At 54.9% G+C, this 13,608-nt stretch overlaps 2 protein-coding genes across 4 annotated transcripts in view; one reads left to right on the top strand and one right to left on the bottom strand.

Annotated features, from left to right (window-relative positions):
* Positions 1–13,608, top strand: part of MMP24OS (MMP24 opposite strand) — a 32,033-nt gene that overhangs the window by 3,088 nt on the left and 15,337 nt on the right. For 2 of the 3 annotated variants that reach the window (XR_006540810.1, XR_006540811.1), the window contains exon 3: positions 2,310–2,409. The gene's annotated coding sequence lies outside the window, so the exon portion shown is untranslated. Of the gene's footprint in view, positions 1–2,309; positions 2,543–13,608 lie in introns of those variants that run through there. The other variant, XR_006540809.1, reaches the window with a different exon arrangement.
* MMP24 (matrix metallopeptidase 24) overlaps positions 335–13,608 on the bottom strand; it is a 45,273-nt gene continuing 31,999 nt past the window's right edge. Inside the window, exons 6-10 of the mRNA XM_021689303.1 lie at positions 9,157–9,318; positions 6,576–6,790; positions 4,382–4,520; positions 2,613–2,879; positions 335–672 (exon numbers count right to left, since the gene is read on the bottom strand). Of these exons, the coding sequence (XP_021544978.1) occupies positions 335–672; positions 2,613–2,879; positions 4,382–4,520; positions 6,576–6,790; positions 9,157–9,318 (1,121 nt within the window). The remainder of the gene's footprint in view (positions 673–2,612; positions 2,880–4,381; positions 4,521–6,575; positions 6,791–9,156; positions 9,319–13,608) is intronic.

The raw sequence follows: 13,608 nt of genomic DNA, 5'->3' as shown, positions 1-13,608 counted from the left end.
CCTCATTGTTACCACAGGATTCAGTGACCACAGGGCCTCCTCCTGGCATGGTCCCTGCCTCCTGATGGGGCCTGGCCTATTCCCTTGGGTAGGGAGCAGTTTACCCAGGACAGAAGGCTGGCAGCTGGGTGCCAGACACCCACCCTGGGGCACAGCCACCATCACTCCTTGCGACACGCTCAGCCTAGGCCAATGTACCTACCACTTCAGCTGCATGACCCCCGGCCTAGGGCCCTGCTGGCCCCAGTGGGCAGTGGCCAGAGCTGCCCCTCAGACCCTGATGAGGAAGGGCCTGGCTGGCCAGACTGAGTGGACAGAAAGGGCTCTGGGCTGCTCACACCCACTCCTGGACTGGCCGCTTATAGTAGGTGACAGGCTGAGGGCCTGCCTTGTTCTTGAACTGGAAGATGGTGTAGACCAGCACCAGGATGCAGAGGGATAGGATGCAGGGGATGACCACAGCCACGGCATTCACAGAGCCTGGCACATCGTTGATAGTCACCATGATGTCCACATCGTCCTGGGGCAGCCGCCGCTCCTTCCGCCGCTCCACGTCCTTCTGGTTGCAGCCCATCCAATCACGCAGGATGTTGCGTGGGTAGCCTGGCTCCACGCTTAGTTTCTGGTTGTCAAACTTCCAGTAGTCCCGGCCCTTGTAGAAGTAGGTGTAATCTGCAGAAACATGGCCCAGCATCACCACTCCCAGACACCTGCTCTGACCCTTTGTGAGAGGGCAGCATGGAGGAAGGGCACCTCTCCCACCCTGGAGTCCAAGAGGAGCTCTGAAGGAGGGGGGGCATATGAGGGGGTGGGAGCAGTGCGTTGGAAGGCTTGGAGGTGGGGGGAGGGCAGTGCTTGGCACACTCTGCACACAGTGTGGCAGGGTCACGGAACATGGCCTGCACGGTTGCAGAGAGGTGCGCCCAGGACCTGGAGCAGCCTCGCCTGTCAGCTCAAAGGTGCTGGGAAGCTACTGAGGGCCTTGAAGTAGACAAGTCCCAATTTGTGCCTCCCTGCCTTAGCTTGGGGTCACAGCTCCATCACACTTGCCTTTGCCATCCCCCCACCACGGGTGCGATCACCTCCCCTACTCTGGCTTGGACAGCACTGCCTTCATAGCTCTAGAGCCTCAGTTGAGCTCCTGCTTGAGGCAAGGGAGGCAGGGAGCAGGATTTCTCCTTTTGTTGACAGCGGACACCAGCTTGTCACAGCTATCATGGATTTTCTTCGGCTTGTCACACATCACAACACAGATGCAGGGTCTCTGGGACCCTGCTGGGGAAGGGCCTGGAAAGAAAGGAGGTGGAGGGGCTGGGCAGCCACAGCAGGCTCCCGGGCTCCCGGCAACAGCCTTCAGGGTAGAGACAGCAAAGCAGCTCACTCAGACCCTCCTATTGGCCAGCCCCCCACCCTGGGACTTTCACTGGCCAAAGTCCTTGATGTCACCTGCCTCTGAGGCTCCCAGAAAGCGAGACCACATGTGTAAAGCATCAGGTACACAGGAAAGCCACCAAGTAGCAGCTCTGCCCCTGAGACTTTGGCTTTCTTACCAGTGACATCTCCGTGGAGAGCCCTTCCCGAAGATGCTCTCTGATGCGCCCTCCTCCACCACCACCCCCCTACCCCAGCTCTCCCACTACATTCCCTTCCCTTAGAGCATTTGCTGCCACCTTAGCTGTTTTCTGCCTCTAGACTGGGAGCCAGGGATGCAATGCAAGGCTTGTTCTCTGCTACTTCCCCAGCTCTCCCACACAGGCTGGCTAAGCAATTATCGTGGAGTGACCGAATGACTCCTGTCATTCTACATAACAAAACACACCAACAAGATGTTGATGATGGCAATGACGATAGCCCCTAAAATACATGTGGCAGGGACCATGTACTAGGTGTTTGTCTCAGTGCTCTACTTAATTTATCTCATTTAATTCTTAACAAATGCCAACGAGGTAGGTACCATTATTATCCCCATTTGATAGATGAGGATGTTGGGAAAACTGAGGTGGTTTGCCCAAACTCCTAGTAGGTGATGGAGGTGGACATGAAGCCAGCCAGGCTCCAGAGTCTGTGCTTTTGACCAGATCTGGGGAAATGTATTTAGCAAACATTCATGGACTCCCACTCCGCACCTGGCAACACCCAGCCCCTCCTCTTGAGAAGCTCCTAGTCTGGTGGGAAGCTCCCCGCCTGGCCTCCAGGAAGAGCTTTGGAAATGTCTCGTAAATAAAAAAGGCTTCTCTTTCCATCTGTCTGCCCTCAAGCCTTATACACGAGCACTTTTGAAAGCACCCATATCCATCATTGCTTTTCAGGTTTGATAACTCGAGGAACCCCTAGAGTACATCTGAGGACCACTATTTGAGAAATGCTGTCCGAAGGGATGAAGTCAGTCTGTGGAAACATCTCTCAAATGTGAGTCATCCCTGCAGATGAGAAGTGTGGCTTGGTAGCTGGGAGGAGAATGAATCGACTGTGTGAACCTGGGTAGATATGAGGCCGTTGTCCTTACCATCAGGCTCCTTTCTCAAATCTGGGCACCCTGAGAGTATGCCCATGGGCCCTGTTGGGACCCACATAAAATCAGCCACCCCCTACACAGCCAGGCTCTTACGTACATCCTTCCTTGCTGATGAAGGCCCCCTGCGGAGCCTGTGGGATGCCCTTCCACACAGTGATGGGCTTGGGGTAGCCAGGGTCCGTGGCCCGCCGCTCCTCGCTGTACCGCCAGTACCGTTCACCTTTGAAAAAGTAGGTCTTGCCCACGGGTTCCCAGCGCAGAGCCGTGTCGATGCCTTCTCGGGGCAGACAGCTCCCCAGCTCCCCTAGGCTGTGGGGGTACCCAGGCTCCACCGTCACCTCCTTAAACACCCAGTACTTGTCACCTGTAGCCAGGAGAAGCCCAGGATCAGCCTTCCCCAGTCACGCAGTACCAGAGGTGGTGGCTAGTGCCACGGTCCATCTTCTAGGACTGAAGTCATTCATAGAGCCACAGTGTCAGGGGGAAACAACCGAGGCCTGCTTGAGGGCCTCTGTGGGACACTGAGGCCCCTGGGCCCTGGCGGAGCATGCGGGCCAGAAGCCAGTCACTACAGATCCTGGGCAGCTGGCCCCACGCTGCCCAGCCTCCGTGCCTCCCTCACGCGCCGTTGCTCCTCTCCTCTGGGGCGTCCTCAGCCACTACTGTGGCTTCACACTATTAGGACTCCCCCACCTTCCACCACTGACACCCAACTCTGCGGGCTCACAGCCACTACCACCGGCCCTGAGCCCCAGACCCAGGAACCCTGATCCCGGCCTCTGGGCATTTCCACATCTGCTTCCCAGAGTTCCTCATCACCTCCGCAGGGGGCTCCCTCCCCCGTCACCTTTCTGCCTCTCAGTTCCCCAATAAGAAGCCCTAGCATCACCTTTCACCCTCCTTTTCCTCCTCCTCTCCGTGTTCAGCCTCTTATGAGGCCTTTTGCATCTTTTAGCTGTCCCCCTCTGGCCTCACTGGCCCTCCCTGGTGTGGACCTCATCGACTTGCTCACCCCTCTCCCCCCCACCTCCGGCAACTGACTCAGAAATGGCCTCCCCACCTCTGCCCTATTGGACTGCCGCCTGCCCTCTGGCTCTCCGCTGCTCAGAAACGTCCAGTGAACTTCCAGCATTGCCCTAGTGGGTCAAGACCGCATTCTAGCCTGGCAACCAAGGCTCCTCAGGACTCTCCCCCACTCTCCTTTCCAGGCCACTGCTCACTGCTCTCCGACGTGTGGCTCCGTGGCCGGTCAGTGAATCTTCTAAGCTTTTCCAGTGTACCCGAGCTGTCCCTTCCCCTTGGACTGCTTTCCTCACTTCTCACTAACTGTATCTTACCCTTCTGACCTGCCTCCTTAGCGCAGTAGGCAGCGCGTCAGTCTCATAACTGTATCTTACCCTTCTGGGCTGGGCCCACCTCAGGATAATGGAAGTGAAAGAACCTAGCACTGGGGTGTGGGGGGGGGGCATGTCATACATGCTAGCTGCCCCCTGCCCCCTTCCCTGACCTCTCCAGCCTGTGTGACCTCCTCCCCACCAACTCTTACAGAACTGCTGGGCTGGCCTCCCATGGAGCACTGCATGGTCTTCAGGCTCCTGGACCACCCAGTGTGGCTGAACCTTATTATCCTGCCAACCTGGGCACACACAGACCCTCAGCAATCACTTCGTGACTTGATTCCTCCAGACTGTGCTTCGCCCACCTGCAGGGATCTGTCTTGTCAGAAGTCAGTGTCTCTGTTAGGGCCAGAGGGGCCCTTGGAGGGCATCTGCTTCTCACCCCACCTCTTCCAGTGTACAGATGGGGCAAGGGGGTCCCAAGAAGGTCAGGGAACTGTCCCAGGTCTCTCAGCACAGGCTGTATTACCTTTGAAGAAGACAAATCTTCCATCGGCCCTTTCGTAGGCTGCATCTATGCGGGCGGGCAGGCCCTTCCAGAACTGCTCGATCTGCATTGGGTAGCCCTCTTGCACCCGGTTATTGCGCAGGCGCCAGAACCAGCGATCCTGGGGGTCGGTGAGGGGGGGAGAAAAAGGCATGGCAGGCCCTGCCTCAACCTAGTGATCTCACCCTTGGGGCTCAAGCCCCAATAACCCAAAAGCTTCCCCTGGGCCCAGCCTTGCAACCCTCCGTGATGTCTGTGCATCTACTGCTTCTAGCTTCCAGTGCCCTGTGAGGAAGACAGGATGCCCATGAACTCTCTTCATAATAAGCCTCCTGATGGCTCTTGCTGTCTGAGGGGCCATGATATGGACAGCCCCAGGCCTGGTGCAGGGATGACGTGCGGAGGAGCTGGAAGGGGTGATGCCTGGGCCTGGGGTGGCCACATGAGGGCAGCAGAGAGTCACTGACATCCGCAGCCGCTCCCCAAGCTGGCCCCTGAGCCTGGGCAGAGTGCCCCCTCGCTGGCTGGCTCCACCCAGCAGGGCAAGGGCCCTGGGAAGCAAGCTGTGGGAATCCCTCAAGACCTGGGTGCGAATTCGGATTCCTCCACTCAGAGCGGCATGACCGTGAGCAAAGCACAATTGCCTCACCTACAAATGGGGGTAATAATGGGGATCGGATGGGAGATTATGGGCAAAGTGCCTAGAACAGCAGGGAGCACGTAGTTGATGTTGAATAAATGGCAGCTCAGTAGGCCAAGAGTCTAATCAAAGCCCTCTTCTTCAAACTAGTGTCTTGTGCCTCTGCAGTGCCCGTAGCCGGTAGGCAGCCCGGGCAAGGCCTATCACCTACCAGGACCTCAGTTTTGTCATGTGTAAATGGGGATGATCAAACACAGACTTGACTAGTTGCTGTGGGGGGGGTTAGAGTGCAGAAGAATGAATGTGATGTGCAAAAGATGGCACAAAAACTAGAAAGGTATTTTTTTTAAGGTGTTTTACAAAAAGTACTTTCACATTGAGTTTTTTAAACCATAGTTTGACTTTCACAAGTCTGTTAAGTAGATTTGAGATATACCGAGTCTTAAGGAAGGCCAAATGACTTTCCTAGAGCTACTCTGTGAGAGGCAGGATTGGCATTGACCCATGGTGCCTGATTCTTGCTCAGTACTCAGAGCTTGCTGGGAGAACTCCCTGAGAGGAGTGGGGCAGCCCCCTACAACCACCCATGTGACGGAGACACGTTGGCCAGATCCCCTTCAGTGGAGGGCTTGTTGCCCTGGTGGCCCAGGGTGTGGTCAGCAGGCTGTTTTCAACTGCCTCCCTGGGGATGGCCTCAGCTTCAGAGAGCTCCCCAAGGTCATACCCCTTCTCATCCAATGACTGAATGAAGCAGGGGGGACCGAGTCCCAGCCCTTTGGGTCCCAATGTGGGATGACCCTGGTGGGCCATTCTAGCTCCAGAACTCCCTGTGGGGGTGGCCAACTCTGCAATGGGCCTAGTCGCTGCTTATCTTCTTCTGCCAGTCTTGCTTCCTTCCCTCCTTCCCGCACATGTTGATCCCAAAGGTACTTCCTAATCGAAATCCTGCATTCCAAACACTGTCTCAGAGTCTGTAGCACACCCAGCAAACAGGCTGCCACCAGGTCAGCCCATGGCTAAAGTGACAGGGACAGGACAAGTGACAAGATGTAGCCTGGCCAGCTTTCTATCAGACATCCCTCGGTACCGGCCTCTCAACCCTGGTGGGATCTGGAGACAGACTCAGCCACCACCGTGCCAGCCCCCACTCCAAGCTGCTATCTTCACGGCCATGCACTCATTTGATCTTCATACACCCTTCATTAGGGGGATGACTCCCAGCTTTCAGACAGAGAAACTGAGGTCCAGAGAAGGGAGGTGACTTGCTCGAAGTCACTAACCAGAAGCAGTTCTCCAGCACTTTCCCCCAGCATTAACCCCTGGGAAGGTGTAGGATCACCAGTCCCCCGGCCGCCCTCTTGGAAACAAGTCAAATCACCCGGCAGCACCAGAAAGGGACCCCATGTCCTGGCCCCCAGGCCAGCTGGCATCCAGGCCCAAAGCGGGCCTAATCCCAGGGCAGCAGCCTTCTCCTGCTCCACAGAGGGGGAATGAGTGCCGGGGACCATCTGGGTGTTGCCAGTGGACTGGCCCTACCTTAAACACAAACATCTCGCCTCGGAAGAGCGCCACCGTGTTGAAGTTGCCATCACAGATGTTGGGTTTGGCACCCGGTGTGGATGGCCGGTCCCCTAGGGGCGGCCTGGGGGGCCTGGGCTGGCGCTCATGCTTCCTCTCACTCGGTGAGTGGATCCTGCGGACGGGGAGTGTGGGGAGTGGTCTTGTGGGCTCCAGGGGCTCGGCTGGAGGTCCTGGAGAGAGGGGCTGCATTTAGACAGGGCCTCCCAGGGCCCATGCCTCATCACCACCCAGGCAGCTCTGGGGTCTGTTACCCTCCAGCCCCCTGTTTCTTCTCCCATTTTTTACTCTCCCCCGATCTTTAAGAAAATAGATGAAAAGAGCCATTAAATGGGACTCATCCTTTCACCCGCAAATCTGGTATCTTCTCTTCTGTTATAAGAGAGAGCTCCTTTCTTAGGCTCAATGTCCCGTACCATCTTCCTCTGCCCCCTCCACACATGCCGGCCTCACTCGCTCTCCCCTTCCTTCTTTATCCTGCTCCAAGACCGCGTCTGCCCTGTCAAGATCTCCAGTGACCTCCATGTTGCCAAATCCAAGGGTTACGGACTCAAATTTTGATGTGCATCTGAATTATCCAGAGATCTTGATAAAATGCAGATTATGACTCAGAGGGCCTGGGGTGGGGCTTGCCATTCTGCATTTCTTCAGGTTCTCGGGTGATGCCAGGGTTGCTGGTCTGAGGCCCACACTTTGAGGAGCAAGATCAGAGAAGCACTTTTCCAGGAGCCTGTACCGACTTAGTTTTCCTTCTGCTTCACGGGCTGTTTCTTTTCTTTTCTTCTCTTTTTTTTAAATTTTATTTATTTATTTGATAGAGAGAGACACAGCGAGAGAGGGAACACAAGCAGGGGGAGCCGGAGAAGCAGGCTTCCTGCCGAGCAGGGAGCCCAATGTGGGACTCGATCCCAGGACCCTGTGATCACGACCTGAGCCGAAGGCTGATGCTTAACGACTGAGCCACCCAGGCGCCCGGGCTGTTCCTTTTCTACCTCCTTTGCTGGCAGCCTCTCTGCACCCACCCTACTCTAGAGGTTGGAGTGCTCCTGGGTCCTCTTCTCCCTATTTTTGTCCCCAGATCAGTTTTCTCACTTGGACAGCGTATTAGCATCACTGCGAGTGCTTTGAAAACTCTTGATGCTCAGAAAGCACCCCAGACCAATTAGAACCCAATCTCTGAGAATGTGGGCACTTTTTATTAAAATTCCAAGGTAATTCCAATGAGTCCCCTAGTTAAAAATCACCACCCTAGTCAAGAGGTTTCCAAAAAAAAAAAAAAAAAATCACCACCCTAAGTGATCTCATCCTGGTTCATGGCTTTAAAGACCTTCTGTGTTGGGCTGTCCAATAGGATGTTCTATGATGGCAGAAATGTTCTATATCTGCACTGTCCAATACAGTAGGCTCCAGCTGTATGTGGCTGTTGAGCACTTGAAATGAGTGACTAGTTGTTACTGGGACAGAGGAACTAAAATTTTAATTTTATTTAATTCTAATTAATATAAATTTAAACTTCAATAGTCACACGTGGCTAGTGGTTATAAACTGGACACCAAAGAGTCCAAATCAATATCCCAGTCCAGATCTCTGAGCAACAGACTGATGAATCCTATTGGCCCACAATTCGAAAAGCCAGAAATCTTGGTGTTGTCCTTGACCCTCACCGCCATGTTTGATCTATCAGCAAATCCTGTCCATTCTACTTTCAAAATATCTCCAGTCCCTACCTCCCCTGTCCTGTTTTCCACTGCTTCGCTGAGGGAGATCCTGCCCATCCTCCATGGGGCCATCTGTTCTGTGAGGTCCTCAGGACTCCGGAGGGAGCCCTCCTCCTGTGCTTCATAACCTGGGGGCTGAGGCGGCCTGTGCTATGCTGACATGCATTTGCTCCAGTAACTGGTCTTCTCATCTCAACTGACTTGGTAAGAACTAGGCCTTCACATACCAGTGTGAACAGGGAACTGGGAGGGAGGCCTTTCCTATCTTATCAAAATATCAGTCCAGCTTCTCATTTTTTCTTGTTTAAGAATCTCTTGACGGGTGCCTGGGTGGCTCAGTTGGTTAAGCGACTGCCTTCGGCTCAGGTCATGATCCTGGAGTCCCGGGATCGAGTCCCACGTCGGGCTCCCTGCTCAGCAGGGAGTCTGCTTCTCCCTCTGACCTTCCCCCTCTCATGTGCTCTCTCTCTCTCTCTCTCATTCTCGCTCTCTCAAATAAATAAATAAATAAAATCTTTAAAAAAAAAAGAATCTCTTGACTAGAGGTGGGGGTCCCCTTGAAAGTGCACCACAGGAGGCGAGGGGGAGGTGTATGAGGGGGAGGAGGTAGAGAAGAGGGAGCGGGTGGGATTCCGCTCACTTTTGGCAGCTCAGACCCTTCCCCAGTTTCCCAGTGGGTCAGGCAAAGACCTCAGAAGTCTCTAAAGGTCGGACAGCGGCTATGGTGATGGATGTCAGTGCCCCCCGCCCAACCCCTCAGGCAGGGAGTCACAGTCCAGCCCCAAAGACAGAGCAGAGGCCCCCTCTCCCCTGCCACATACCGTAGATCTTCTGGATGCCCTGGAGATCATCCTGAGGCAGTTTGAAGTTGTGGGTCTCCATGTACTGGTAGAAGGGTGCCATGATCGCGCTGGGGTCGTTGGAGTGCTCCAGTCCCAGTGCATGGCCCAGCTCGTGCACAGCCACCAGGAAGAGGTCATTCCCTGTGGAGAGGGGGGTGGGGAGGTGCCCAGGGCACCCACTTAGGTGTCAGTCAATCCATTGCTTCAGCAAACACTGAGCAAAGGCTTTGTGTCAGGCCCTATGCTGGACCCTGGGATCTACAGAGAAATCCTACACAGTCCTGCCTTTTGGAACCTTGATACGTGGGGGATTTGGAGAGAGAAACAAAATAAGTGAGATTAATGTTCCAGGTGCTTTAATAGATGTCTGTAAGGCTCAAGTGAGGATTCTGAAAAGGGAAGAGTGATTTAAACTTGAAGATGTCCAGGGGAAGCTTCATAAAGGTGAAGTTTAAGCCGGCTCTTGAAAGATAAGAAGTTAGTCAGGAGAATGGACTTGGAGGGTAGGAGAGGGAGGGGTGGGGGTAGCATTCCTGGCAGAGAGAACGCTATAAACAAGACCCAGGGACAAGCAGGCTCCTTCCACTTGGCTCTGGAACAAAGCACGAGGGGAGGGCAGAGAGAGAGATGAGGTCAGCCAGGCTGGCAAGTGGGGCTCTGTGATGCCACGCAAAGGAATTTGGATTGGCTCCTTAGCCAGTGGGGGGTTTAGACAGGAGTGGGGGTGGCAACATGATGAGTCACTCTGGCTGCACCGTGGCTGGAGGAGGGAGGAGAGGGGAGGAAGACCAGAGGTAGGGCATTGGTGGGGCCGGGCTGGAAGCTGGGAGAAGGGTCTGGGTGAGAGATGAAAAGGGCCAAGCCAGGGGAGGTCTGGGGGCGGCGGGCAGGCGGTCAGCTTCAGGAGGCCTGGGGGGCAGGCAGGGCCCTGACTGTGAGGCAGCGCTCCGTCCAGCAAGACCTCAGTCCTGACAGAACTGAACCATGGCCAAGATCAAGGCAGGGACTCAAATGCGAGTGAAAACAATAAGGTCCAGGTGCCGAAAGTGGGACACGGGATCCCGAGCACGAAGCTGAGGCGGCAACATGGCACGGTGGTCATCATGTGGGCCCGTGAGCCAGACAGACCTTCATCTCCAGCTCTACCCCCACCAGCGCTGTGAACTTGGCCAACAGGTCTACCCTCTGAGCCTCAATATCCTCGTTTGTAAAATGAGGAGATCATACCTACCTCATAGGGTCATGCGAAGACTGGATAAGATAATATGCATAAAGGGCGTGGTGCTGCTTAGTAGCTGTTGTTAGCATACAGAAGATGGCAGCTCGGTGCCTGGAACAAGCCCATTGACCAGAAAGGAAGCACAAGGCCAGTGGGGTTCCAGCTACCGGACTTTCTTAAGCCAACTCCTCTGAGCCTCTGGATCAGGCCTGAGACAGAGCAAGGCCTGATTTGGGGGGTAGGGGTGGGGGGGTTAAGTAACCCCAGCTTTGGGAAAGGAACACAAGGGACAGGGAGTTGGGCAGGCTGTTGTACCGATAGTCCTGACCCCTGTCTGTCCAGTTATAACCTCTTGCTTGCCTTGACCTCTGGCATTTGAGCTCTGCCTCTCACTGCCCAGCCCTGAGGCATGTTGCAGCTCATTCCTGCCACCTTGACGTGCAGGGGAGGCTGCAGGAGCCCAGGAGGAGGTCAGGAGTTCCTAGTGCCTACTCTGCTTCCAGTGTCACTGGCTAAGTTGCCCAGCGCAGGTGAGGGCCCCGTGAGGGTCATGGGGGCTGGGGATTGTCTCTGGGCTTCCTGGTTAAGGTCTTGGGAAGAGAGGAGTGCATGCCTGCCTCTCTGTTGACACCACCAGTGTCTTCAGCGAAGTGGGGACGGACAAGATCAGTGCAAGGTTGGCCAAGAGCCTGGGGCTGGCCTTCTGCTGGGGAAGGGCAAGCTGGCAGGAGGAGGCCAGGCCGCCCCAGTTCCTGCCTCGGGTCCTGGTTCCTCTGGCAGCGGGGAAGGGTGAGCTCATCTCTCAGCTCCATCCCAAACAAAGGCAGCTACTAGAGCCAGCGGAAGGCAGCTCTGCTTCCTGGGGGCCGGTCCTGCCTGGCTCTGCTCCTCGCCTGTTCTTCGACCTGGGACAAGCTGTTCGGACCTCTTGTCTCCTGACCAGGCTCTTTCTCGGGGGGCATCCACAGGGACCTCTGCTGGGAACCAGGGAGCAGGGCTCTGAGCACTTGGCAAGACTCTAAACCTCTGTTCTCAGCCTGTGTCTATTACTGTGATAGCCCCTGTACCTGGGTCCCTGCACAGCCCTTGAAGGAACGAGGACTGTGGGTTGATTCCGGGGACTGAAAGGCAGAGAGGAGCTGGGGAGCTGGCATCCCACTGCACAGAAACCCAAGAGACTGTTCAGTGGGGGCTGCTCTGGGGAGATGGAAGGAGAGGGGAAAGGGGCAGAAGAACTCCCCGGAGCTTGTGAGGGGAAAAGCAGAAGGATGGAGAAGATCCCAGGACTTCATGGGCAGGAGGCTGTTACGGTCTTTACCCTCTGAGAGGGTGAGAAGCAAGGAAGCAGAGTGGCCCGAAGTGGAGTCTGAGGGAGCCAGAATAACACGAATCCCAGCCCCGCCATGTCGCAACCGTGTGACAGTTTAAATCTCCTCCTCTGTAACATGCAGGGAATAACGGTACCTTCATCCTAAGAATGGGGGTGAAGTGGACGAGGCAGCGTATGTAAAGTGCTCACACTGCCGCTGGGCACAGAGCTGCGGGTTGCTCTCAACTAGCAGGCTCCCGTGGAGTTGCGCTCGAGGACCAGTATCCCCAAGAGGGAGTGTTCCCACGGGCCCGGGAGCTCAAGTCCTGCGGCCTCCTCGCAAGTACCCAGACGTCTGACTCAGCTCCTCAGATATGCCTTGTCTCTGCTTCATTTCCTTTTCTTGGAACCTCCGTATTTGTTAAGTCCCATCTCATTGACCCTTCCAACCCCCCAAAAGATTATAACATTTCCCTTTGCCTCTATTCTTTTGCCAGTGCTGCCCCCTCCACCCAGAATAGCCTTACTCCTTCCAAGTTCAGCTCATTGCCACATCTTCCAGGAAGACTTCCTTGATCTCCCCCACTGGCAGTGAGTGCTCCCTCCTCACCTGCCCCAGCAATTTATCTGAATCATCTTTATGGCCCCCCCCCACCCCCCCCCGCCGTCTGTTACAGCCACTAGCACACGCTCTCTTCTGCCCCAGGACTGTGAGCTCCTCCGGGGCAGGCTTTGTGCTGGATAGGGCTGGGTGGTAGCAGCCAGTAGGGAGCAGTGCCAAACGTTCAGTGATTTTCCAGGGGTGGTCCGTGGACCACCTGTGGCAGAACCAACCCGGGGCGATTATTAAAAATTCAGAGTCCTGGGTTCCCACCTGGCTCAGACACTTACGGTGTGTGTTTTTATAACCACCTGAAACTTTACTTTGCTCATCTGTTAAAGGGAGACTAGGATCCCTGCCTGGTCTGACTCCCAGGGTGGCAGGGAGAGTCACAGAAGCCATCGCAGAAGGGCTCTCCTCCGTGAAGGCTGGTCTCAGTGACTCTGCCTGTCTTGTCACCTTCCCCGCAGGGCTGGGCTCCCTTCTCACTAGAGCTTAGTGAACTTAGACGTCAGTGCTTGACCCGCTGGAAAGAGATGAGGACAGCAGGTGCCTGGAAGCAGCCCCCGAAAGCAGCTGGAAGGCACGGTGGGCCACATTGCCCTTCACACAGACTCCAATGACGTGGAGAATCAGAATCACCCTTCCACCCTTCCATCCAGTGGTTCTCTAGGAGAGCCTTTTAAACACACAGATGGGGGAGCTTCTGAGTCAGGACTTTGGGGTTAGGACTTGAGTAACTTTTTTTTTTAAAGAATTTTATAGTGATTGGGTCAGGCTGACACACCTGAGGCAGCCGCTCCCCCTTGGCACCACTAACAGTGGGACGGTCAAGCGTCCCGGTGTGGCGCAGGAGGGTTGACCCCCGCCACTTAGGAAGCTCTTGCCCAAAAGTGAGTCTAGTCAGACCTGTAGGTCTGCTGACCAATATTCAGGATATAGGAGGAAGGGAGGTGTGTTAAAAGTGGATCTGAATCTCATCCAACCAAATGCCTATACTTGGGACAAGTGACCGGGTTTCTTCATCAGGGTTGGGGGTGGGGAAGCGAGCTGACCACTGTAAATGAAAACAGCTTAAGAGACGTCAACCATGTATGCTATGTGGATGTTGTCTGGATCCTGATGCAAGCAAACAGCTGTAAAGGACGTTTCTGAGGTAGTTCTGGGAAAATGGACCCAAACTGGGAATTGGATTTTAAGAAATTATCAAAAATTTTTTGGGTTTGATCATGGTTTTGTGGTTGTGTTAAAAATAATCCATTAGAGGTATGTCCTAAAGTATTTACAGGTGAAATGATATTG

Source organism: Neomonachus schauinslandi, chromosome 10, assembly GCF_002201575.2.
Source record: "Neomonachus schauinslandi chromosome 10, ASM220157v2, whole genome shotgun sequence".
Taxonomy (NCBI): domain Eukaryota; kingdom Metazoa; phylum Chordata; class Mammalia; order Carnivora; family Phocidae; genus Neomonachus; species Neomonachus schauinslandi.
This window is presented reverse-complemented; position numbering and strand designations above follow the sequence as displayed.